This window comes from Canis aureus, chromosome 32, assembly GCF_053574225.1.
Source record: "Canis aureus isolate CA01 chromosome 32, VMU_Caureus_v.1.0, whole genome shotgun sequence".
NCBI classification, from domain to species: Eukaryota; Metazoa; Chordata; class Mammalia; order Carnivora; family Canidae; genus Canis; species Canis aureus.
The window spans coordinates 10,499,367-10,525,455 of NC_135642.1; the positions used below are offsets into that span (position 1 = coordinate 10,499,367).

At 39.7% G+C, this 26,089-nt stretch overlaps 1 protein-coding gene and 1 long non-coding RNA gene across 3 annotated transcripts in view; one reads left to right on the forward strand and one right to left on the reverse strand.

Moving 5' to 3' along the window:
* Positions 1-24,563, reverse strand: LOC144302978 (uncharacterized). 2 transcript variants are annotated; one of them, XR_013370014.1, is made up of 5 exons: positions 23,912-24,563; positions 17,174-17,248; positions 16,550-16,638; positions 1,651-1,813; positions 1-930 (listed from the first exon to the last, which is right to left on the reverse strand). It is a non-coding gene; the product is annotated as an uncharacterized LOC144302978 (long non-coding RNA). The 2 variants fall into 2 exon arrangements; XR_013370015.1 differs by lacking the exon at positions 1,651-1,813 and having other exon boundaries at positions 23,912-24,559.
* An 11-nt stretch (positions 24,564-24,574) lies between these two features.
* Positions 24,575-26,089, forward strand: part of FAM98B (family with sequence similarity 98 member B) — a 40,643-nt gene continuing 39,128 nt past the window's right edge. Inside the window, exon 1 of the mRNA XM_077880567.1 lies at positions 24,575-24,715. Coding sequence (XP_077736693.1) covers positions 24,645-24,715 — 71 coding nt within the window. The 5' untranslated portion in view covers positions 24,575-24,644. The remainder of the gene's footprint in view (positions 24,716-26,089) is intronic.

The window sequence follows — 26,089 nt, forward strand, 5'->3', positions numbered from 1 at the left end:
TAATACTTGACTTTGTATACGGATATATATATATATATTCTATATTTATATTATAATTTGACAAAAAAGCATAAATATAATATCATCAAGGTAACTTTGCTGTTTAGGTGGCCCAGGATTTATTCTCCTTCCTGTCAGGAACATTTCCCTAGCTGTTTGGGTATCCTCTTTCTAGGTCTGCACAGCCCCTGTGTAAAGAGGAAGCTTACCCTACTGTCAGCTTCAGGGATTGTGCCTGATAAGCTTAAATCAATGTGAACAACCTTTCTGTCTGGCCTCAGGGATTAGCGCAAGAATGGGCACAGAACCCAGACTGGGCCAATGAGAAGCAAGGAGATACGGCTGAGAAATTCTCTTTCAACTTTCTCCTTCTGAGAGCATCCCCAGAAGAAACCCTCCTTTGTGACGTAAAGAGGCAAGAAACCAAAGCTGAGGACAAAGCCTGCATTGCAGAGGTCAAAGCAGAGAAATAGAGCCCAGGCTTTGGTAACACTATTTAGTCTCTGGGTCAACCCATTCACAAAAACTTAGACTGTATAAATTCGTTTTAGCCAACACATTCCCATTGTAGCTTAAGCCAGTTTGGATTGAGATTTCTCAATCTCAGGGATTGCAGCACAGAGTCCTAAATGTGGCATAGGCTAAAGTGTTCAGTGAAAAGAAGAGCAAAATATTTAGCTGAATTGATCATCTTATTTAAATATAAAGTGTGTAAGATAGAATTCATAATATTTTATTATCATTTTACATAGGTAACTTTGCTTCCTCCCATCCCTCACCTTTGTTTGCTCTCACAGAGTAACAGAGCTCAGAAAAGGAGCTGTGGTAAGAATGATGAACTCCACTCTAGGCTTAGCAGACTGGGTGATTGTCCACTGATATAAAAGTCATAGGTGTACAAAGAGTGTGGTGACAGCTGCCATGCTGTACCTGTATCACATAAATTAATTTGAAAATACAGTTTCATTAAAGTGTAATTGACATAATGGCACACACGTTAAGGGGTACAATTTAATCAACACTGACCTGTTGTTTACACATATATGAAACCATCACCACAATCAAATGTTTCTTTGTGTTCCTCTGTAATCCTCCATCTCACCCTGACACCCCTACCAGTCTCTAGGCAACTACTGATATGCTTTCTGTCAGTGTAGATTACTTTGCATTTTCTAGGATGTTATATAAATGGAATCACATACTATGTATTCCTTTTTTATCTGGCTTCTTTCATCATAATTATTTTGAGATTCATCCATATTGTTGCATATATTAGTGGTTCATTTCTTTATGCTGAGTAGTATTCTCTTTTATGGGAGTACCACAATTTGTTTATCCATTCTATTCAACCATGGATTGACATTTGAATGATTCCCATTTGGGGGCTATTGTAAACAATGCTATGAACATTAGCCTACAAATGTTGGCTGTACATATGCTTGCCTTTCTAGTGGGTAAAGGTCTAGTTGTGGAATGGAGGCCCAGCTGGTAGGTGTATATTAAATATTTTAAGAAGCCTCCATACTATAAAGTGATTGTACAATTTTACACTCCTACTGCTGGTATGTGAAAATTCTAGTTGCTCTACATCTTGCCCACATTTGGTATGATCAGTCTTTTGTTTTATTTAAATTTAATTTAGTTGGGCACCTGGGTGGCTCAGTTGGTTGAGCATCTGCCTTCGGCTCAGGCCATGATCCTGGGGTCCTGGGATTGAGCTCCGCATTGGGTTCCCTGCTCAGTGGGGAGCCTGCTTCTCCCTCTCCCTCTGCTGCTCTGCATGTGTACTCGCTCTCTCTCTTTCTCTCTCTCTCTGTCAAATACATAAGTAAAATGTTTTAAAAAAATTTAATTTGGTTAACATATAGTGTATTATTAATTTCAGGAGTAGAATTTAGTGATTTAGTGATTCATCAATTGCATGTGACACCCATTGCTCATTACATCAAGTGCCCTCTTTAATGTTCATCACCCATTACCCCATCCCCCCACCTCACTTCCCCTCCAGCAACTCTGTTTCCTATAATTAAGAGTCTCTTATGGTTTGCCATGGTCAGTTTTGTAAATATTAGCCATCCTCAAAGATAAAGAGTGGTATCTTACTGTTATTTTAATTTGTATTTATGACCATGATACTGAGCATAATTTTATGCATTTACTTGCCATCTATATATCTTCTTTGGTGAGGTCATTGTTCAAATCTTTTGCCCGTTTTTAAAGATTTTATTTATTTTGAGAAAGAGAGAAACCATGAACATGTGAGCAAGGGGAAGGGCAGAGGCAGAGGGAGAGAGAGAATCTCAAGCAGACTCCATGCTGAGTGAGGAGCCTGACTTGGGGCTCAATCGCACGACCTGAGATCATGATCTGAGCATAAATCAAGGTCAGACACTTAACTAATTGAGCCACCCAGGCGCCTTTTGCTCATTTTTAAAAAAGTTTTTAATTCCAGTTAACATACAGTGGTATATTAGTTTCAGGTGTACAATACAGTGATTCAACACTTCCATACATCACCCAGTACTCTTCATGACAAGTGCCCTCCTTAATCCCCATCACCTATTTAACCTGTCTCCTCACATACCTCCCCTCTGGTGACCATCAGTTCTCTTGTTAAGAGTCTGTTTCTTGGTCCCTCTCTCTTTACTCTTTGTTTGTTTTGTTTCTTAAATTTTACGGATGACTGAAATTATATGATATTTGTCTTTCTCTGATTTATATCACTTAGCATTAAACTTTCTAGCTCTATCCATGTTGTTGCGATGGCAAGATTTCATTCTTTTTTATGGCTGAATAATATTCCATTCGCACACACCATATCTTAAAAGTTTTTATTTTTATTTTTTTTAAAGTTTTTATTTTAATTCCAGTGAACCTACACTGTTGTCTTAGCTTCAGGAGTAATTATTGGAAGTGATTCAATACTTCATGCAATACCATTCCATGCAACAGTTCCACTCCTCTATTTTGGGCTGTTTACATTTCTTCATTATTGTAAATAATGCTGCCGTACACACACAGGTGCATGTATTTCTTTGAACCAGTGTTTTGTATTCTTTGGTAGTATGATTTCTGGTTTGTAGTGTAGTTCTATTTTTAACTTTCTGAGAAATCTCCATACTGTTTTCCATAGTGGCCGCACCAGTTTGCACACCCACCAATAGTGCATAAGGGTTCCCCTTTCTCTGCACCCTCACTAACTCCTGCTGTCTCTTATGTTACTGAGTTAAGACCTTCAGACAAGTGTGTGGTGATATCTTGTCATAGCTTTAATTTGCATTTCTCTGATGATCAGTGATGTTGAGCATCTTTTCAAGCATGTGTTGGCCACCTGGATGTCTTCATTAGAGAAATGTCTGTTCATATCTTCTGCCCCTTTTTATTTTACTTGGATCATTTTGGTTTTTGGGTGTTGAGTTTTTATGTGCTTTGGATACTAACCCTTTATTATATATGTAAGTTGCAAGTATCTTCTCCCATTCTTTTTAGGTTGCCTTTGAGTTTGTTGATTATTTCCTTCACTGTACAGAAGCTTTTTATGTTGATGCAGTTCCAGTAATTTAACTTTGATTTTGTTTCTCTTGCACAGGGGACATAATCTAGAAAAAAGTTAATACAGCCAATGTCAAAGAAATTACTGCCTGTGTTATCTTTTGCCCATTTTAAATGATGAGTTGCTGAATTGCTTTCTTCTTTTTTGAGTTGAATTATTTAAATGTCCTGCATATAAGACCTGTATTAGATGTTTGAATTGCAAATATTTTCTCGAGGTATATGGCTTGCATTTCATTCTCCTAATGGTGTTGTTTTGAAGAGCAAAAAATTTTAATTTTCCTGAAGTATACTTTATCAATTTTTTCCTTATCTGGATTGTCCATTTGGTGTCATATCTCAGAAATCTTTGTCTAAACCAAGGTCACAAAAATTTTCTCTTATGTTTTCTTTTTTTTTTTTTCTCTTATGTTTTCTTCTAGAAGTTTTTTATTATTAGGATTTACATTTGAGTCTCTGATCCATTTTAAGTTAAATTTTATATAGTGGAAGGTATAGATCAAAGTTATTTTTTTTCTTTGGCCTATGAATATTTAAGTTGTTCTGGTACCATTTGTAAAAATAATCTATTCTTTCTTCACCGAAGTGGCTTTGCACCTTGGTCAAAAGACAAAGGTGTATACCTATGTAGGTTTGTTTGCGTACCATCTATTTTGTGTTATTGATATATATACCATTCTTTACAATACTACACTATCTTAGTTACTGTATCTTTGTGGAGAATCCTGAAATGAAGTAGTGTTAATTCTTCAACTGTGTTCTTCTCCCCCCTAGTTTTATTGAGAAATAATTGACCATGTATCACTGTGTAAGTTTAATATGTACATCATGATGGTTTGATTTACACATATTGTAAAATGATTGCAATAGGTCTAGTGAAAAGAAAAACAAATTCTGCTTGTGATGAGAACTCTTAGGATCTACTCTTAACAACTTTCCTATATATCCTACAACAGTGAAAATAATAGTCATCATGTTGTATATTATATCTCTGGTTATTTATTCTAAAACTGGAAATTTGTACCTTTTGACCACCTACCTCAAATTCCCCCTCTCCAACACTCTTCTCTGGCAACCATAAATTTGATCTCTTTTTCTATGAGTTTTGTGGCTCCTTCCTTCCTTCCTTCCTTCCTTCCTTCCTTCCTTCCTTCCTTCCTTCCTTCCTTCCTTCCTTCCTCCACATATAAGTGAGATCATACAGTATTTATCTTTCTCTACTGATTTGTTTTACTTAGCAAAATGGCTTCAAGTTCTATCTATGTTGTTCCAATGGTAGGATTTCCTCATTTTTTATGGCCAAATGATATTCCATTATATTGCATACATGTAGGTGCATGCACACACACACATCCCACAACTTCTTTACCCATTCATCCATTGATGGACACTTAGGTTGTTTCCACATCTTGGCTATTCTAAATAATACTGCTATGAACACAGGGCTGCAGATACTTTATTGAGCTAGTATTTTCACTTTCTTATATTTCCAGAAGTGGAGTTGCTGGGTCATATAGTAGTTCTATTTTAAATTTTGAGGAACTTCCATACCATTTTCCGTAGGGCTGTACCAGTTTATAATCTCACCAACAGTGCACAAGGGTTCCCTTTTCTCCATACCCATGCCAGAATTTGTTATCTCTTGTGCTTTTGATGATGGCCATGCTAACAGGCATGAGATGATATCTCATTGTGTTTCAAATTTGCATTTCCCTAATGACTAGCGATGCTGAGAATCTTTTCATGTATCTGTTGGCCATTCATATATCTTCTTTGGAAAAAATGTCAATTCCAGTTCTTTGCACATTTCCTCTTTAAAAAAAAATTAAATTCGACTAACCAACATATAGTACATCATTAATTTCAGATGTAGTGTTCAATAATTTATCAGTTGCATATCACATCCAGTGCTCATTAGATCACATGCTGTCCTTAATGCCCATCACCAATTACTCCATCACCAATTACCCACCCCTAGCAACCCTCAGTTTCCTATAGTTAAGAGTCTCTCATGGTTTGTCTCCCTCTGATTTCTTCCTATTCAGTTTTCCCTCCCTTCTCTTATGATCCTCTACGCTATGTTTCTTATATTCCATATTTGAGTGAAACCCTATGATAATTGTCTTTCTCCAATTTACTTATTTCACTCAGCAAAATACTCTCCAGTTCCATCCATGTTGATGTAAAAGGTAAGTATTCATCCTTTCTGATGGCTGAGTAATATTCCATTATATATATTTATATATATATATATATATATATATATATATATATATATATATATATATTCCATTATCACATCTTCTTTATCCATTCGTCTGTCAATGGACATCATCTCAGCTCCTTCCACAGTTTGGCTATTATGGACATTGTTGCTATAAACATTGGGGTTGCTGTTCTCCTTTGAATCACTATGTTTGTATCCTTTAGATAAATACTGACTAGTGCAATTGCTGGGTCATATGGTAACTCTATTTTTAATTTTTTGAGGAACCTCCACACTGTTTTTCAGAGTGGCTGCACCAGTTTGTATTCCCACCAAGAGTGTAAGAGGGCTCCCATTCTCTGCATCCTTGCCAACATCTGTTGTTTCCTGACTTGTTAATTTTAGCCATTCTGACCAGTGTGAGATGGTATCTCATTGTGGTTTTGATTTGTATTTCCCTGATGCTGAGTGATGCTGAACATTTTTTTAAATGTCTGTTTGCCGTTTGTGTGTCTTCTTTGGAGAAATGTCTGTTCATGTCTTCTGCCCAATACTTGACTGGATTTTTTGTTCTGTGGGTGTTGAGTTTGTTAAGTTCTGTATAGATTTTGGAAACTAGCCCTTTATCTGATAAGACATTTGCAAATATCTTCTCCCAACCTGTAGGTTGCCTTTTAGTTTTGTCAACTGTTTCCTTTGCTGTGCAAGTTTTTTATCTTGATGAAAGTCCCAATAGTTCATTTTTTGCTTTTGTTTCTTTTGCCTTTGGAGATGTGTTTATCAAGAAGTTGCTGTGGCCAAGGTCAAAGAGGTTACTGTTTGTGTTCTCCCCTAGGATTTTGGTGGATTCCTGTCTCACATTTAGGTCTTTCATCCATTTTGTTTATTTTTGTGTATGGTATAAAAAGTGATCCAGTTTCATTCTTCTGCATGTGGTTTTCTAATTTTCCCAACACCATTTGTTGAAGAGACTCTTTTTTACATTGAATATTCATTCCTGCTTTGTTGAAGATTAGCTGACCACAGAGTTGAGGGTTCATTTCTGGGTTCTCTATTCTGTTCCATTGATCCAAGTGTCTGTTTTTGTGCCAGTACCACACTGTTTTGATGATTATAGCTTTGTAATTCAGCTTGAAGTCCAAAATTGTGATGCCTCCAGCTTTAGTTTTCTCTTTCAGCATTCCTTTAGCTATTTGGGATCTTTCTGGTTCCATACAAATTTTAGGATTGTTTGTTCCAGCTCTGTGAAAAATGCTGATGGTATTTTGATAGAGGTTGCATTGAATGTATAGATTCCTTTGAGGAGTATAGGCATTTTAATGATACTTATACTTCCAGACAAACCATGAGAGACTCCTAACTCTGGGGAACAAGCAAAGGATTGTAGAAGGGGAGGTAGTTGGGGAGATGTGGTAACTGGGTGATGGGCATTAAGAAGGGCACATGATGAAATGAGCACTTGATGTTATACTATATGTTGGCAAATTGAATTTAAATAAAATATGAAAAAAATTGTTCTTCCAATCCATGAGCATGGAATGTTTTACATTTCTTTGTGTCTTTCTCAATTTCTTTCCTAAGTGTTACATAGTTTTCAGAGTACATATCCTTTACCTCTTTAGTTAGGTTTATTCCTAGGTATCTTATGGGTTTTGGTGCAATTGTAAATGGGATTGAATCCTTGATTTCTCTTTCTTTTACCTTAATGTATAGAAATGCAACTGATTTCTGTTTATTGACTTTATATCCTGCAACTTTGCTGAATTCCTGTGTCAGTTGTAGCAATTTTTTGGTGGTCTTTTGGATTTTCTACATGGAGTATCATTCCTGCAAAGAGTGAAAGTTGACTTCTTTGCTGATTTGGATGTCTTTATTTCTTTTGTTGTCTGGTTGTTGATGCTAGGACTCCCAATACCAGTACCATGTTGGACAACAGTGGTGAGACTGTACATCCTGTACATCCTTATTGTGTTCCTGACCTTAGAGGAAAGCTCTCAATTTTTCCCCATTGAGGATGATATTCATATATGGCTCTTCCATATATGGCTTTTATTATATTAAAGTATGTTCCCTCTATCCCTACATGGGAGAGAGTTTTTATCAAGAAAGGATGCTGTATTTTGTCAAATGCTTTTTCTGCATCTATTGAGAGGATCATACAGTTCTTGACCTTTCTTTATTAACGTGGTGTATCACGTTGATTGACTAGAGGATGTTGAACCACACTTGCAGCCCAGGAATAAATCCCACTTGGTCCTAGGGAATAATCATTTTAATGTACTGTTGGATCCTAGTAGCTAATAACTTGGTGAGAGTTTTGCATCCATGTTCATTAAGGGTATTGGTCTGTCATTTTCCTTTTTAGTGGGGTCTTTGTCTGTCTTTGGGATCAAGATAATGCTGGCTTCATAGAATGAATTTGGAAGTTTTCCTTCCTTCTCTATCTTTTGAAACAGCTTCAAAGGAATAGGTATTGGTTCTTCTTTAAATATTTGGTAGAATTTCACTGGGAAGCTATCTGGCCCTGGAATCTTGTTTGTTGGAAGATTTTTTATTTCTGATTCAATTTCTTTGCTTGTTATCAGTCTGTTTAGGTTTTCTGTTTCTTCCTGTTTCAGTTTTGGTAGTTTATACACCTTGAAGAATGCATCCATTTCTTCTAGATTGCCTAATTTGGTGGTGTAAAGTTGCTTATAATATGCTCTTATAATTCTTTGTATTTCTTTGGTGTTCATTGTGATTTCTCTTCTTTCATTCATGATTTACTTGGGTCCTTTCTCTTTTTGATACGTCTGGCTGGGGGTTTATCAATCTTATTAATTCTTTCAAAAAACCAGCTCCTAGTTTTGTTATTTGTTCTACTATTTTTTGATTTCTATATTATTGATTTCTGCTCTAATATTTATTATTTCTCTTCTCCTGCTGGACTTAGGCTTTATTTGCTGTTCTTTTCCTAGCTCCTTTAGGTGAAAGGTTAGATAGTGCATTTGAGACTTCGTTTCTTGAGAAAAGCCCATATTGCTATATACTTCCCTCTTAGGATCACCTTTGCTGCATCCCAAGGGTTCTGAACTATCATGTTTTCATTTTTATTTGCTCTCATGTATTTTTTAAAATTCTTTTTTAATTGCCTGGTTACCCCATTCATTCTTTAGTAGGATGTTCTTTAACCTCCATGTATTTGTGGTCCTTCCAAATTTTACTTGTGGTTGACTTCAAGTTTTAAAGCATTGTCATCTGAAAATATGCATAGTTTAATCTCAGTCTTTTTGTATCCGTAGAGACTTGATTTATGACCCAGTATGTGATCTATTCTGGAGAATGATCCATGTGCACTCAAGGAGAATGTGTATTCTGCTGCTTTAGGATGAAATGCTGTGTATATATCTGTTAATTCATCTGGTCCACTGTGTCATTCAAAGCCCTTGTTTCCTTGTTGATCTTCTGCTTAGATTATCTGTCAATTGCTGTGAGTGGGCTGTTAAAGTCTCCTGTTATTGTATTATTATCAATGAGTTTCTTTAATTTTGTTATTAATTGGCTTATATATTTGGTTGCTCCCAAATTAGGGGAATAAATATTTACAGTTGTTAGATCTTCTTGTTGGACAGACCCTTTTATTATGATGTCCTTCTTCATCTTTTATTACAGTCCTTGGTTTAAAATCTAGTTTGTCTGGGGCTCCTGGGAGGTTCAGTTGGTTAAGTATTTGCCTTTGGCTCAGGTCATGGTCCCAGAGTCCTGGGAACAAGCCTCGAATTAGGCAACCTGCTCAGTGGGGAGTCTGCTTCTCTCTCTTCCTCAGTACTCCGCCCCCACTCATGCTATCTTTCTCTCTCTCTCTCTCATGAATAAATTTATAAAATCTTTAAAAAATTTTAAGACAATCTAGTTTGTCTAAGGATGTCTATTCCAGCTTTCTTTTGATGTCCTTTGGCATGATAAATGGTTCCCCACCCCTCACTTTCAATCTGGAGGTCTCTTTGAGTTTAAAATGAATCACTTGGAAACAGCATATTGACGGGTCTTTTTTTAAATCCATTCAATACCCTATGTCTTTTGATTGGAGCATGTGGTATATTTACATTCAGAGTAATTATTGAAAGATATGAATTTAGTGCCATTGTATTACCTGTAAAGTCACTTTTCCATGGGTGCCTGGGTGGCTCAGTGGTTGAGTGTCTGCCTTCAGCTCAGGTTGTGATCCCAGGATCCTGGGATTGAGTCCCACAAGTAGTCCCTGTGGGGAGCCTACTTCTCCTGCTGCCTGTGTCTCTGCCTCTTTCTCTGTGTCTCTTATGAATAAATAAATAACATCTTTTTTTTAAGTCACTGTTCCTGTAGATTGTCTCTCTTCTTTTCTGGTCTTTGTTACTTTTGGGGTCTCTATCCACTCAAAAGATCCCCTTTATTATTTTTTGCAGGGCTGGTTTAGTGTTTAGAAATTCATTTAGTTTTTGTTTGTACTGGAAAGGCTTTATCTCTCCTATTCTGAATGATAGCCTTGCTGGATAAAGTATTTTTGGCTGCATAATTTTCCCATTTAGCACAGTGAATATATCATGCTAGTCCTTTCTGGCCTGCCAGTATCTGTGGATAGGTCTGCTCCCACCATATGTTTCTACTCTTGTAGGTTAAGGACCTCTTTGTCCTGAGCTGCTTGCAGGATTTTCTCTTTATCTTTGAAATTTGCAAGTTTCAGTAAGTATTATATGTTGAGGTGTTGACATATTTTTATTGATTTTGAAGGGTCTTCTCTGTGTCTCCTAGACATGAATGCCAGTTTCCTGCACCAGATTAGGGAAGTTCTCAGCCATAATTTTTTCAAATAAACTTTTTGCTCCTCTCTCCTGCTCCTCATCTTCTGGGACCTGTGTTATTTGGATATGATTTTGTTTTATAGAATTGTTGAGTTCTCTAAGTCTCCCTTCATGATCTAGTAGTTATCTTTCTTCTTTTCAGCTTCTTTATATTCCATCATTTTATATTCTATATCATTGACTCACTCTTCTTCCTCATTCATCCTCATTTTTTAGCCTCCATTTCAGACTGCATCTTGGTAATAGCATTTTTAATTTCAACCTGACTAGATTTTAGTTCTTTTATTTCTATACTAAGGTATTCTCTAATGTCTTCTATGCCTTTTTCAAGCCCAGCTAGTATCTTTATAATTGTTTTAAATTCTATTTCAGGCATCTTACTTATATCTCTATTGATTAAATCCCTAGTAGTGAATACTACCTCCTGTTCTCTCTCTTGGGGTGAATTTCTCCATCTCATCATTTCGTCCAGAAAAGAAGAAAGAGAAAAAACCAACAATAATGGCAAACACAATAGGAAAAAAAGAAACCAGAAAACAAAACAAAACAAGAAAAAAAACCAAACAAGAAACAAAACAAGACACCCCCCTCAAAAAAATCTAGATCCTAGATGTATTTTGGTCTGCCTGTTTTTTTTTTTTAAAGACTTTATTTATTTGTGAGACACACACACAGAGAGGCAGAGACACAGGTAGAGGGAGAAGCAGACTTCCTGTGGGAAGACTGATGCAGGACTTGATCTCAGGACCTCAGGATCATGCCCTGAGCTGAAGGCAGATGCTCAATCACTGAGCAACCCAGGTGTCCCTGGTCTGCTTGTTAAAAGAAACTACATCCCAAAATAAGAAAGAAAGAAAAACTTATACACAAAAATAAAATGAAATAAAATAAAATGCAATGAAAGGAAATAAAAAATGAATATATATAACATATATAAATAAATATTAAAAAAGAATTTTAAGAGTCAAAAAAAATAAAATAACTGAAAAAATAATACTGAAAGAATAAAGAATAAAAAAAAATGTTATATACTATTTTCCCCTAGACCTGAAGCTTTGTAGACCTCTATGATCAATAAACTTGGTGCTAGCCAGTTGCACCTGCTGGTCCTCTGCAGAAGGGGCCTATCATGCAGATTCTCAGGTGCCCTTGCACTTGTGGAAATGCACCTCCCTTGGCAGGGGGCTGGGCTCAGTGTGAGTGGCTCTGGATTCCACCATGTGGTGATGTTTTGCTCCCTGAAGGCTTTCAGCACTGATGGGCAAAACGAATATGGTAGCACCCTGGTCTGGTCTCTCCCTCACTCTTCAGGGAGCCCTAATAGAAAAGTAGTCAGTCACTCTTGTCTCCCTGGTTCCTGTCAGAACTCTGTTCACCTGGCCTGGAACCAAACCTTTTTATCTCAGACTGAGTTTCAAAACTCCAAATTTTACCCATTCCTGCAGTGCAACCCATGCTTTTCCTTCCAGAGGAGGGAAGGGGGTTTCTGCCTATTGCTAGACTCCTGCTCGGAAAGCAGTGGCATGACAGTGCAGCAGTTTGCAATTTATGGCGACACCAAGCAGACAGCCAGCACCTAGACTCGCTGTTTTAGCTGGCTTTCTCACTCTGAGGCCTGGGAGCTTTGCCCCACTCAGGCACCCTTGTTCTTCTTGTGACCCGGGGAGTCCTGAGACTACACTGTCCCACCTGGGGTTCTGCTCGGCCTTGCCACCTGAGCACCTTTAAGCCAGGGATGTATCCACTGTAGCAGACCTCTAAAAGTTCCAACTTTTCACTCTGCTGCTTGTAACGCTTTGCAGTAGCCTCCTTAAGCAGGCTCCCTCCCGCCACCATGTCCTCAGATGTATCACCCTGGATTCAAGTCTCCACACCTTCTACCTTCCAAAAAGTGATCACTTTTCAACTTGTAGAATTGCAGCATTTCTTTTCTCAGATCTCTGATTGATCTCGCAGGTGTTCAGAATGATTTGATAACTATATAGCTCTACTGGAAGGACCAGAAAAACTTAGGGTCCCCTACTCCTCCACCATCTTAACTCTACCTAGCCACCCTGTGTTTTTTGATTGGAGCTTTTGGTCCATTTACATTTAAAGTAATTATTGATAGGTATGTACTTACTGCCATTTGTTGTTTTTCTGGTTATTTTGTATTTTTTCTCTGTTTCGTTCTTCTTTTGCTCTCTTCCCTTGTGATATGATGTCTTCAGTGTTATGCATGAATTCCTTTTTCTTTATTTTTGTGTGTCTGTTATTGGCTTTTGGTTTGTGACTTCCATGAAGTTCATATATCATACTCTGTATATAGCAATTTATTTTCAGTTGATGGTTGCTTAAGTTCAAATGAAATCTAAAAGCAGTACATTTTTACACCCCTTTCCCATTTTGTTTTCAACATCATACTCTACATCTTTTTATTTTGGGTATCCTGAAAGTAATTACTAGAAATATAGTTGATTTTTACCACTTTTGTCTTTAATTTTCTATAATCTTTATAAGTGCTTGCTCCAATGCCTTTACTATATATTTGCTTTTACTAGTGAGATTGTTTTTCTTTCATGATTTTCTTCTAGTTATGGCCTTTCTTTTTCACCTAAAGAAGTATGTTTGATATTTGGTGGTGATGAACTTCTTTAATTTTATTTTTCTGGGAAACTCTTTATCTCTTCTTCAGTTCTGAATGATAACCTTGCCAAGTAAAATATTCCAGGTTGTAGGCTTTTTCCTTTCAGCACTTTGAATATGTCATGCTACTTTGCTCTGGTCTGTGACATTTCTGCTGAAAAATAAGCTGATTTCCTAATGGAGTTTCTTTCCCTTGTATGTAATTAGTTACTTTTGCCTTGCTGCCTTTAATATTCTCTCTTTATGTTTAATTTTTGACATTTTTTTAGAGGGGAAGGGGCAGAGAGAGTGAGAGAGAGAGAGAACGTGAGACCAACTTACCTTATGCTTATGGTTGCATGGAGAAAGTGTTCATGTCTAAGTTGAAGTTCTATTAGGAAAGATGTATGGGGAATGGGTATCAGGGAGGCAACCAATCATCTCCAATGTACTGAATGATTGGAAGTTCAATTAGATGAAGTTCTAGTTTGGTTCTTTTTTTTCCCAATGGTTTTGGGAAGCCATTCTTTCTTTGCCTTTGTAAATGAAGAAGCATGTGGCCTCGTTCCTACTGCCCATAAAGGGGATCATTCCGAAAATGAAGTTAGCCATGAGGCCAAAGCACAGGAATTCATGGAGAAATGGATAATTAGAGCTAGCACTCTGACAAATCTATGTGTGAGGCCTAGACTTGGACTTTTAAGGTATCTAAACTATTATTACGTAAGCTAATCTGATGTGTTTTTTTTTTTAAGATTTTTAATTTATTTATCCATGAGAGACAGAGGCAGAGAGAGAAGCAGAGACCTAGGCAGAAGGAGAAGCAGGCTTCTTGCAAGGAGCCTGATGTGGGACTCTATCCTGGACCTTGGGATCACATCCTGAGCTGAAGGCAGACGCTCAACTGCTGAGCCAACCAGGTGTCCCTGAGTTGAGTTTTTATTCCTGATTTGTTTTTGTTTTTATTTTCTTGTAGATTAGTTTCTAAACAACAGAATTCTGAGATATGGAGGCTGATACAGCAGCACAGGCCAGTATTACAATCCACAGTACTAGAAAAAAAACTTTCAGGAAAGAGCCATAATGAGAGAGTTATGTCTATCCAGCAAGTGGGATCAAGAGCATTTAGTCAGATACTTTCTGCCAGATGTGGAGATAAGTTTCTAATTGTAGAGATAAGTGTTTTGAAAGAATATTTTGGTAGAAAAAAAATGCAATGGCTTTACCAACCTTTTTTTTTTCTTCTAGGTACACAGGGAGACTATATTTTCCAGGTTCCCTGCAGATAGGTTGGGATAATATGACTGACTGAGTTTTAATCTGTGCATTGTAAGCAGATAGTGATGTGGTTTTTTCAAGGCCTTACCATGAAATTCTTTTTTTAAAAAATAAATTTATTTTTTATTGGTGTCCAATTTGCCAACATATAGAATAACACCCAGTGGTCATCCCATCAAGTGCCCCCCTCAGTGCCCATCACCCCGTCACCCCCACCCCCTGCCCACCTACCCTTCTACCACCCCTAGTTCGTTTCCCAGAGTTAGGAGTCTTTATGTTCTGTCTCCCTTTCTGATATTTCCCACACATTTCTTCTCCCTTCCCTTATATTCCCTTTCACTATTATTTATATTCCCCAAATGAATGAGAACATACAATGTTTGTCCTTCTCCGATTGACTTACTTCACTCAGCATAATACCCTCCAGTTCCATCCACGTTGAAGCAAATGGTGGATATTTGTCGTTTCTAATGGCTGAGGAATATTCCATTGTATACATAAACCACATCTTCTTTATCCATTCATCTTTTGATGGACACCGAGGCTCCTTTCACAGTTTGGCTATGGCGGACTTTGCTGATAGAAACATCGGGGTGCAGGTGTCCCGGCGTTTCATTGCATCTGTATCTTTGGGGTAAATCCCCAACAGTGCAATTGCTGGGTCGTAGGGCAGATCTATTTTTAACTCTTCGAGGAACCTCCACACAGTTTTCCAGAGTGGCTGCACCATTTCGCATTCCCACCAACAGTGTAAGAGGGTTCCCCTTTCTCCACATCCTTTCCAACATTTGTGGTTTCCTGCCTTGTTAATTTTCCCCATTCTCACTGGTGTGAGGTGGTATCTCATTGTGGTTTTGATTTGTATTTCCCTGATGGCAAGTGATGCAGAGCATTTTCTCATGTGCTTGTTGGCCATGTCTGTGTCTTCCTCTGTGAGATTTCTCTTCATGTCTTTTGCCCATTTCATGATTGGATTGTTTCTTGGCTGTTGAGCTTAATAAGTTCTTCATAGATCTTGGAAACTAGCCCTTTATCTGATACGTCATTTGCAAATATCTTCTCCCATTTGGTAGGTTGTCTTTTAGTTTGACTATCTTTGGCTGTGCAAAAGCTTCTTATCTTGATGAAATCCCAATAGTGTATTTTTGCTTTTGTTTCCCTTGCCTTCATAGATATATCTTGTAAGAAGTTACTGTGGCCAAGTTCAAAAAGGGTGTTGCCTGTGTTCTCCTCTAGGATTTTGATGGAATCTTGTCTCACATTTAGATCTTTCATCCATTTTGAGTTTATCTTTGTGTCTGGTGCAAGAGAGTGGTCTAGTTTCATTCTTCTGCAGGTGGATGTCCAATTTTCCCAGCACCATGTATTGAAGAGACTGTCCTTTTTCCAGTGGATAGTCTTTCTTCCTTTGTCGAATATTAGTTGACCATAAACTTGAGGGTCTACTTTGGGATTCTCTATTCTGTTCCATGGATCTATGTGTCTGTTTTTGTGCCAGTACCACACTGTCTTGATGACACAGCTTTGTAGTACAACCTGAAATCTGGCATTGTGATGCCCCCAGCTATTACCATGAAATTCTTTGTATAATCTACCATTCTTTCATCTTCCTTTCTTTGCTGACTTTGCTCGCTATGTCACAATAGCAGAGTTACAAGAAAGATCCTAGGTCCCTGAATCACTGTATAGAAAATACTTGTTTTGGTTATCTACTGTTACATAATAAACCACCTCCAAACATACTGGTTTGAACAGCAGTGTATTATTATTTGTTATGGCCTGTCAGTTGGCTAGGCTCACCTTGTGGTTCCCACTTGAGATCGCTCATGCAATTGCAGGCCATTCTTGGCTGAGACTGCAGCCATCTGAGGATCAACTGAGATGGTTGACCAAGCTGTCATACTGACAGCTGATGCTGGCTATCTGTTTGGTACTCAACTGAGGCTATCCACTGAACTGCCTGCATGTGGCCTCTCTGTGTAGCTCCAAGTTCTCTTAGCCTGGTTTCTGGATTCTAAGAAGAAGCCTCTTGCAAGTATACATGCTAAAAGGCAGGAAATAGAAGTAACCAACAAGTTAAGGACTTTACCTGGAGTGGCACAGCATCATTTCCACCATATTTTATTGATTAAAGTAGCCACCAGGCTTGCCTTGATTCAATAGAGAAATAAACTCAACCTGTTGATGGGAGAGTGGCAAAGTTACTCTGCTAAACCGAATATGGCATTGGTGACAATGTATATACCATACCCTCCCACCAAACACTTCACAGGACTATGACATGAAGAAGATGTAAGATTATCTTAATTCACTGAGATTTTGAGGTTTTATAGCAATTAGCTTACCCTATCATACATAATATTTAAAAAGCTTTTGAGTATACACACAATATTACATTAGTTTCAAGTGTACAATGTAGTGATTTGTCATCTATGTTATGCTGTGATTATCACAAGTGTAGCTACCATCTGTCACCATACAATACTACTATAGTATTATTGACTGTATTCCCTATGCTGTATCTTTTATTCTCCAAACTTATTCATGTCATAATTGGAAGCCTGTACTGTACATAATATTGCATTAACTGGGGACCACCCATTTTTCTCTGGGGTTCACAATAATATCTCTTCCCAGCTTGGGTAATGAACCTTTTATTAGAAATGAAGATAACATAATTTCAGAATATTTAGTCCTAGGTGCAAGGAGGTACCTGCTACATCCACTTGCAAAGCCATTCGTCGTACCAAGTTCCTAGTGCCACGTTGAAGGTCTGGCTTGAGTTGCACTGGAAAATAATCACAGTTGGTGTCATGGAGAGAGCAGAACGTCCCACCTCCAGACATCTGGTTAGTTCAAGTCAGGTATTCATCTTGAATCCTAGGTTCTATTATGCAAAGTCAAGGATCTTATTTCAAATCTCAATATGTTTTCCAAATGTGCTTTCCCCACACCTAATTTCAAGGACAGCAAGTGTTCCAATGAATTTTATATATTGTATCTCCTGTAAACACCCCTCAAGATATTCTTAGACCCCTTGAGTATACTCTTTGTGTAGGGCCCACTTCAAATTCTTTTCATAGTAACTGTGTATTGGTCAAAAGTACAGTCCCACATATCTATCTTTTAGAGTCTTATTTCTGTGTTAGGGGCCCACAGAGCTGGTATCAAGAAGAGTTTTTGGCTATCATTGTTTTCTCTAATTTGTGTGATGCTCAGTAGACACTCTCCATGGATTTTTCTATACACACAGTCGAAGGGGGTGGGGCACGTATCCTTGGCAACTGGTAAGATAGAGATAGTTTCCTTGGTCCAGAAGGTAAGTTTGAACACAGACCATTTTTCTGAATATATCAGTCTGTATTAAGATCAGTCAGATAGGTTCCCTGGGCTGATACGAAAAAGTACAGTTTTTGCTGCAGAGCCTTCAGTGGTTCAAAGTTAGAATTCATAAACTCCTCTGGGCCTTTTGATGTACAAGGAGGGCCAGCTTAATGTGCATGTGACCTCTGAACTTAAAACGAATCTGCTCTTACCAGAGCTCAATGCTTGGTTTAATGCTCTACTGTTGCTGTCTTGAATTCTTAATAAATTTTTAGCTTTTTCATTTTGCACCAGGACTGGAACATATATAATTAGTCCTGAGTACGGGAACTATCATTTCCTCTCTGTAATCAAACCATTCAGTAACTGCCTAATCATGTCCTAGACTACTACTGATGTCTTCGGGGTAAAATTCATCTGAATGAAATCTAGAAATTGCCACAGAAGTTAATACCTTCTGATTATAGGTGAAATTAAGTCAGAAATTTTAGAATTTTGCAGAATCAAGAACAATGTATCTCTGGATACTATGGTTCTGTTTTATTCCATTCCATTCGTTCCACAAATTATTACTGAACACTCTCTGAGGAATGAGGACACAGTTCAACAGAGAAACTGATCAGAGGCCAGGGTAGTGAATGATGTGGAGATGGGTTTGGAGAGGTATGCAAGAGTCAGATCCAGCATGGCATATTATCAGATCCTGCATGCGTATGTATTTCATAGATTTTATGTGCCTCCTTGGATTTCCCTTTGGACCTCTAGCTGCTTGTTTCCCCCAAAAAACCTGAGTTTCCCTTCATCAAGTCTGCACTTATTCATATATATGTTTTGCTTTCAATTTCTTTTAAAAAATTTACTTTAAAAATGAGTAAATCAGGTAAAGTGTTCAAAATGGTGTTGGGTACATAGTAAACATTTAATGCTATCTATTGTCTTAGTTTGGATTCCTGTTAAAAAAAAGTTTGAGGTGAAAGCTTAAGTCCTAACATTTTATTGATATGTCTGATCCTAGGGAAACAAAAATGGTGGAAGAGGGAAGTGGGGCAGGAAAGGAGAGCAAATATATGGAAGTACATTACTGCTCCACTAAAGGTTAACATGCCAGCAGTGGAGACCTGAATATGGCTTTTTCCTTAGGGATAATAGCCAGCCACCTGGTGGAAGACTGGTTACCTTCCATTTTGGAGAGGGTTGTGAATTTGGATTAGAGTTTATCTTTTTTGCTCGCAATTTCTCTGCATGCCTCACCTGTTAAGGGTTCACAGAACATCTTATCTATGACAATATTACCTTGAAATAAGGGACGTGTTTTATGGCAAAGATGATGAGAGAATTGGTGAAACTCCAAAGTGTTTACAGGTGCTACTTACCATGTACCCAAGAGAAGAATGTCCTGATAGAATGGCAAAATGGTCTATTGAATATTCATGAGCTTAGGCTCAACATCCTGCAGGCTGGGGTGCTGATTTCCAATTAAAGGTATATGAGTTGAACCAACAGCCAATCTGTAGTGGTGTACCCATTAGCTAGAATACAGGGGCCCAGGAACTAAGGGGAGAAAGTAGGATTGGCTCCCTCACCATCACTCCCAAAGACATACCTATGGAATTTGTGCTTACTGGTTCATCAACTGTAGGTTCTTAGACGTCCTGATTCCCAGGATGGGAGGATATTGACTGAGGATAGTAATTCTTTTATTGTAATTTGGGCTCCTTCTGCCCATGAACTTGGAGGCAAACAATAGTTACTCTACTGACAGGTGTTTACCATGAGCATCTCAGGTCGCTGCTACACCATGAAGGCAGGAATTTATCTGAAATGCAGAATCTTTAATGGAGCATCTCTTGTTGCTCTTGTCCCTTTTATGACTGCAAATGGTTAATTTCAGCAAACATGGCTGCCAACTTAGATGAACTGAAATGCTGCCAAGCATGCGGGAACCATAGTAATGGAGGAGGAAGATAATGTGCACCTATTACACCTTGGACCTGGACCATCAAGGACTCTAGCTTGGTTTGCTAACCATTTTAAAGTCTTTTGAGGAGGTGACAGTGTCCACTACCTTGACAGTTATCTTGCATCTCTCCTGTCAGGGAAGAAGGGAGGGATTTAGTCCCAAATATATTAAGAGGGTGCAAGGTGGCTCAGAGTGAAGCAAGGGCCAAATGGACAGGCTTTAGTTCATGCAGCATCCAGAGCTCATGCACATGCATGGGGTTCTGGCCAGAGCAGCCCCTAACAGCTTGTGCTTTTAAGTGGCTAGGGAGACCATTGTTGCTGCTTTTCTTGCACCCCCAGGCTGTAGGCCTCATTGTCATGGCTGCACTTATGGGTATACTCTAGAGTTACACCCATGCCATGTGCCTGGTATTTCCTGCCCTGGGGAGTCCATGTAGCTGCTGAGGTGTACAAGTAACCTGGAAGTGTGAGGGAGTCATTGTTTGCATGGAGCAAACTTGGACAGGTGGAGACGTGAGCTAGCTGCTAGTCTTCCTTACTCAACCAGAGAGATATCTGAGAAATACGTTTGCTTCATAAGACATCAGTGCAGAGACAGCTGACCAATTGTTGTTCCTAGCTGTGGCCAATTTGGCTTCACATATTTGCTCCCCTTTCCTGCCCTGCTCCCTTCTTCCATCCATCTTCTTCCGAGGGTTGAACGGACTGATACTGTCTTAGCCCCTAAGCTTTTTGCCTCAAACTCTGCTTTCTAAGGAACCCAGGCTAAGAAAATTGATACCATTTATTAAGTGTTTACTGTATACTGGACATTGTTTCAAGCACTTTACGTTATTTTTTTATTACAGCATATATATAACATGAAATTTGCCATTTTAACCATTTTTAGGTGTATGGCACTCTCTTCAAAGTAACTTAAAAGTTAAGGTTAAGCATACATAGAAACAAGTAAAGAATTCATAAGTGTATAGTGCAGTGAATTTCTGTAAATTAAACATCTGTTCAAGATATTAAATATTACAACACCAGAGAAGCCCCTCTCTTTTTTTTTTTTTTTTAAATTTTTTTTTATTTATTTATGATAGTCACAGAGAGAGAGAGAGAGAGAGAGAGGCAGAGGGAGAAGCAGGCTCCATGCACCAGGAGCCCAACGTGGGATTCGATCCCGGGTCTCCAGGATCGCGCCCTGGGGCAAAGGCAGGCGCCAAACTGCTGCGCCACCCAGGGATCCCTGAACACTCTCTTTTGTGAAGTGCCTATTCAAGTCTTTTGACCAGTTGTCCCCTTTGAGTTGTCTTAAGTGGCTTGAAGAATTTCTTTACATGATCTGAATATGAACCCCGGTCAGATGTGTGTATTGCAGATATTTTCCCTTACTTGTGTAGCTTATCTTCTCAACTTTGTAATAGGGTGTTTTTCACAAATTTGATTTTAATAAAGAAAAAGTAGTCCAGATAATATACAGTACCTTCATGTCCTGTAGAATTAGGCAAAAATTTCCTAAGATAGACACAAAAGCTCTAATCAATAGGCTTAAGAAATCTTTGCCTATCCCAAGTACATGAAGCTATTTAGTGTTATTTTCTAGAAACTTTGGTAATCTTTTAACTTGTACCTACAGCCCATCTGGAATTAATTTTTTGTATGTAGAATGAGATATAGGTCAAGATTTGGCTATCCCACTGGCCCAGCACCACGTATTGTAAAGATCTGAGTGTGACTTTTGCACACTCAATTAACTAAGTGTAGCTCTCTGTTCCTACGAGTAATTGGTCCACAGAATTTTCTCTTCTTTCTCTCTTTTTCTCTCTCTTTCTTCTTTCTTCTTTTTTTTCTTTTTCTTTTTCTTTTTCTTTTTCTTTTTCTTTTTCTTTTTCTTTCCCTTCCTTCCTTCCTTCCTTCCTTCCTTCCTTCCTTCCTTCCTTCCTTCCTTCCTTCCTTCCTTCCTTTCTTTCTTTCTTTTTCTTTCTTTCTTTCTTTCTTTCTTTCCGAGAGAGAGAGCAAGAGAGAGTGAGCACTCAATGGGGAGGGGCAGAGGGAGAAGGAGAGAAAGAGACTCTGATGCAGGCTTGATCTCATGGCCTAGATATCATGACCTGAGCCAAAATCAAAGCGTTGGACACTTAAACTACTGAGCCACCCAGGCACTCTCAGATTTTCTTTTTTAGTAATATCCTTATGATGCCTGTGTTAAGGTAATTTTGTCCTTATAAAAATCATTGAAAAATGCTCCATGTTCTTCTAGTCTCTGGAAAAGTTTGTATAAGATAGGTGTTCTTTATTTCTTAAATGTTTTGAGATATTCATCAGAAAAGCAATCCAGGCTTGAAGTATTCTTCATGGGTAAAGTTTAATTAGTAAACTTGATTTCTTTAATAGATATGAAGCTATTCATTTTTTAAAACATTTTTTAAATTTTTATTTATTAATGATAGTCAGAGAGAGAGAGAGAGAGAGGCAGAGACACAGGCAGAGGGAGAAGCAGGCTCCATGCAACGAGAGCCCAATGTGGGATTCGATCCTGGGTCTCCAGGATCGCATCCTGGGCCAAAGGCAGGCACTAACCTGCTGTGCCACCCAGGGATCCCGATATGAAGCTATTCATATTAAGTTTTACTTTATATTATTTCTGTTAAATTGTTTCTCAAGGAATTTATCAGGTTCATCAAAAATTTCAAATTTATTGCATAAAGTTGTTCCTAACATCTTATTAACTGTCTAATGTCTGATGAACAGTAATGACATTTTTGATTTTCCATTTTGGATATTGATTACCTGTGTTGTCATCTTTTATTTTCTTGATCAAGGTGGCTAAAGGTTTGTCAATAGTATTAGTTTTTGAGAAAAAAAAAAAAGGCAAATTTGACTTAATTGTTTCTATTTTCTCCCATTTCAATGATATCTGTTATTGATGTCTCTTTGTTATTCCTACCTATTTGTTTTCTGGGATTTAATTTGTTTTTCAGCTTTTTGAGATTCACACTTAGATAATTATTTTCAGTCTTTTTTTTCCATTTCTAATATTTATAGTTAATGCTCTTCTGAGTCTAGAATCTCTTCTGGCATCTGCCCTTTTATCTTTTCCATATATCTGTCATGCTTTTTTCTTGTATTTTTCATCTTTTTTCTGTGCCTCAGTTTTAAGAAAAAATCGCAGAACATTCAATATCAATATTAATAAAGAATAGTTACCTCATTTGTTTGGTGTATATAGAGACTTTTTGCCAAGAATACTAAGAATAGTATTTTCTATGACTGCAGTTGTTTGAAGGAGGCAATAACCATTCAGAATATAGATTCTCTCCCTTTGGTTTAGAGATGAATTCAGATACATTAAACTGTAAATAATTTTATATTGAAGCCTGAGATATATGGTAGAGCAGTCATTGTGTTATTGTTGTTTAAGATTTTATTTATTTGACAGAGAGAGGGAGCACAAGCAAAAGAAGGAGCAGAGGGAGGAGCCGACTCCCTGCTGAACAGAGAGCATGACCCCTCAGGCCTCCATCCTAGAACCCTGAGATCATGACCCCAATCCAAGGCAGATGCCCAACTGACCGAGCCACACTGCTGCCCTTAAAGCAGTCATTAGTGAACTTGATTCAAACTTATGGGAAGGATCCCTCAGAGTTTTACAATTTTATGAGTAAGCTTTTTATTTGTAGAATAATAGAGTGGTAAGGGCATTACTATTAAGTGGACTGGGGCAAGGGATGCTGTATTCTGCAAAGCAGGAGACAGTACCTTACAAGGGCCAATAGTTACGTGTCTGCACAACTTTTCATAATCTCACTGGATATTCATGTAGGTGATGTAACTATTTTTTGTTTTGTTTTATTTTGTTTTGTTTTAGAGGGAGAAAGGGGGAAGAGGGTGGGAGAGAGAGAATCTTAGGTAGGCACTGAGCCCTACAGGGGCCTGGATATGAGGATCCTAAGTTCATGACCTGAACCCAAACCGAGTTTCACCCTTTACTCTATATCCTGACTCTCTTTTACATATGGACCCTAAAACATTTTCTGCATGGTTTAGATAGAATCTGTTTTCCACGAGTGGTACACAGAGGAACTTGTTTGGAACTTTATGGAGAGTCAGTCACAATTTTGGGAAATCACATCAACTATCCTACCCTGCCTAGGGCGTTTTTGCTTCCCACAGAGCTCACCTATGCTGTGCCAGCAGCGGGACCCGCAGTCCGTAGGTGTGTCTAGAGGGGCCCGGATGGGCGCCAGCTCCTGCTCACTTCGTGGGTCCAGGGTTCACAGGGTAACAAGAGCGTCACGTATCACTTTCCCTTTGTTTCTTCTTTAATGTTGGAGCATTGCTGTACGTGCCGATTTAAAAACTTGTGTAGAGGGATCCCCGGTGGCGCAGCGGTTTGGCGCCCGCCTTTGGCCCAGGGCGCGATCCTGGAGACCCGGGATCGAGTCCCACGTCGGGCTCCCGGTGCATGGAGCCTGCTTCTCCCTCTGCCTGTGTCTCTGCCTCTCTCTCTCTCTCTCTGTGTGACTATCATTAAAAAAAAAAAAAATGTGTAGATACATGAGATTATAAACCAGCTGTGGTCCGAGATGATGATTTCATTTCGGGGCTTATCAAAAGAGAGAGGTCCGGAGTCTGATAGAATCACGTTTGCTAAGGCTGATTTCAACACCCAGAAAAGACCCAGCACGAAGAAACCTTCCTATGACCGTAGTTTACTGTTATTCACAAAACTTGCCGTTGCCGACGGCGGTTCAGGCCCCCGAGCGCTCCTCGCCTCGGGCCGGAACGCTTGGGCCGCGGGCCTCCGGCGCTCGTGGGCAGGCGCGGCTGGGGCTCCGCCCGGAACCTGGGCGCCGTGACGCGGGTTTCCGGCGGGCTTCTTAGAGCGCCGTACAGCTCCGGGCCGGAGGACCATGAGAGGGCCGGAGTCGGGTCCCGAGCTCACGATGGAGGGGGACGTGCTGGACACCCTGGAGGCGCTGGGGTGGGTATTCCCGGGGGCGCCCTCCCCCCGAAAGCCTAAACTCTGCCCCCGCTTGGCCGCTGCGGTCTCCTCCCCGTGGGCCTCCGCGGGGCTCCGGCGTCCCGGTGGAGGCCTCGGTGCCCGCCGCGCTCCCGCCGGCGCCGACGGAGTTAAGAGGGAGGCGGCCGACGAGTCCGTTTGGGGGTGGAGCGGGGCCGGAGAGCCGGGGCGCGTGGCCCCCTCTTCCAAACTCCTGGCCTGGAGACTCCGCGGAGGAGCCGGCGGCCGCCAGCCCGTCCTAGGAGCGCGTCCCTGCCGCGCGGGTGATATTTTTTGACGTAGTTGTGGCGCCCCGGGCCTGGGGCGGGGGTGCAGGGCCCCGACTGCGGCTGGGGGCTGTCGTCTGCCTACGGGGTTCGGCCTGTGGCGCGAAATCTCCTGCTTCCGTGGCCGGGGAAAGTGTCCCGAGTCAGCTGTGGGTTCATTCATTCGACCGTTTCATTCGTTCGTTGGCCGCATATTAGCGTGGTGGTGATATGCATTACTTAGTGCACCTCTGTGTGCTAGGCAGAGCAAGAGCGTTCTTAGGATACTGGTCGGTCACGTAGTCAGTGGCGGCTACAAAGCGTCTGCCGGAATTGACAATCAAGAATGCTAAGTGCCCCGAGAACTCCCGGAATGACGTTAATACTTCGAAGCACAGCACGGGGATCCGTTCCTGCAGAGCAGTCTCCCTCAGCCTCAGCCTGTTGGCACTCACAGCTGTCCTTATCCCGAGTTCTCGCGTCCTGGCTATTTCTTAAGCCTCTCTTGCGCTGCCAACCCCCTCACCCCTCAGCCCCACCTGCACCCCCAGCACCAGGAAACTAGGAGCCTTACCTGTCTTCTTCTAGCAACATCCTGCAGTGAGGTCTGGAGAATAAATGAGGGTTGAATGGATGGGTGAATGAAAAGTTCAAGGAAGAGACAGCATAGACATACGGCCAGACAGTTTAGGCTAAAAAACAAAACAAAAAAAACACCTTACTTAAAGAGATTGAAGCCATCTGCATGGTTTCCCTTGCCACATGCTGGAGTCTTTCTTTTCTTTTCTTTTCTTTTCTTTTCTTTTCTTTTCTTTTCTTTCTTTCTTTCTTTCTTTCTTTCTTTCTTTCTTTCTTTCTTCATTTCTACATTTCTTTATTAGAAGACAGCACGAGAGAGAGAGGGAGAAGGAGAGAATCTTAAGCAGACTGAGCAGGAGCTGGAAGCGGGGCTCAATCCCAGGACCCTAAGATCATGACCTGAGCCCAAATGAAGAGTCAGAGGCTTAACTGTGCCACCCAAGCCCCCCAATGTTGGAGTTTCTTGAATGGGGTAGGCTGTGCCGTTGCAGTTCTATTGTGAAGCTTGAAA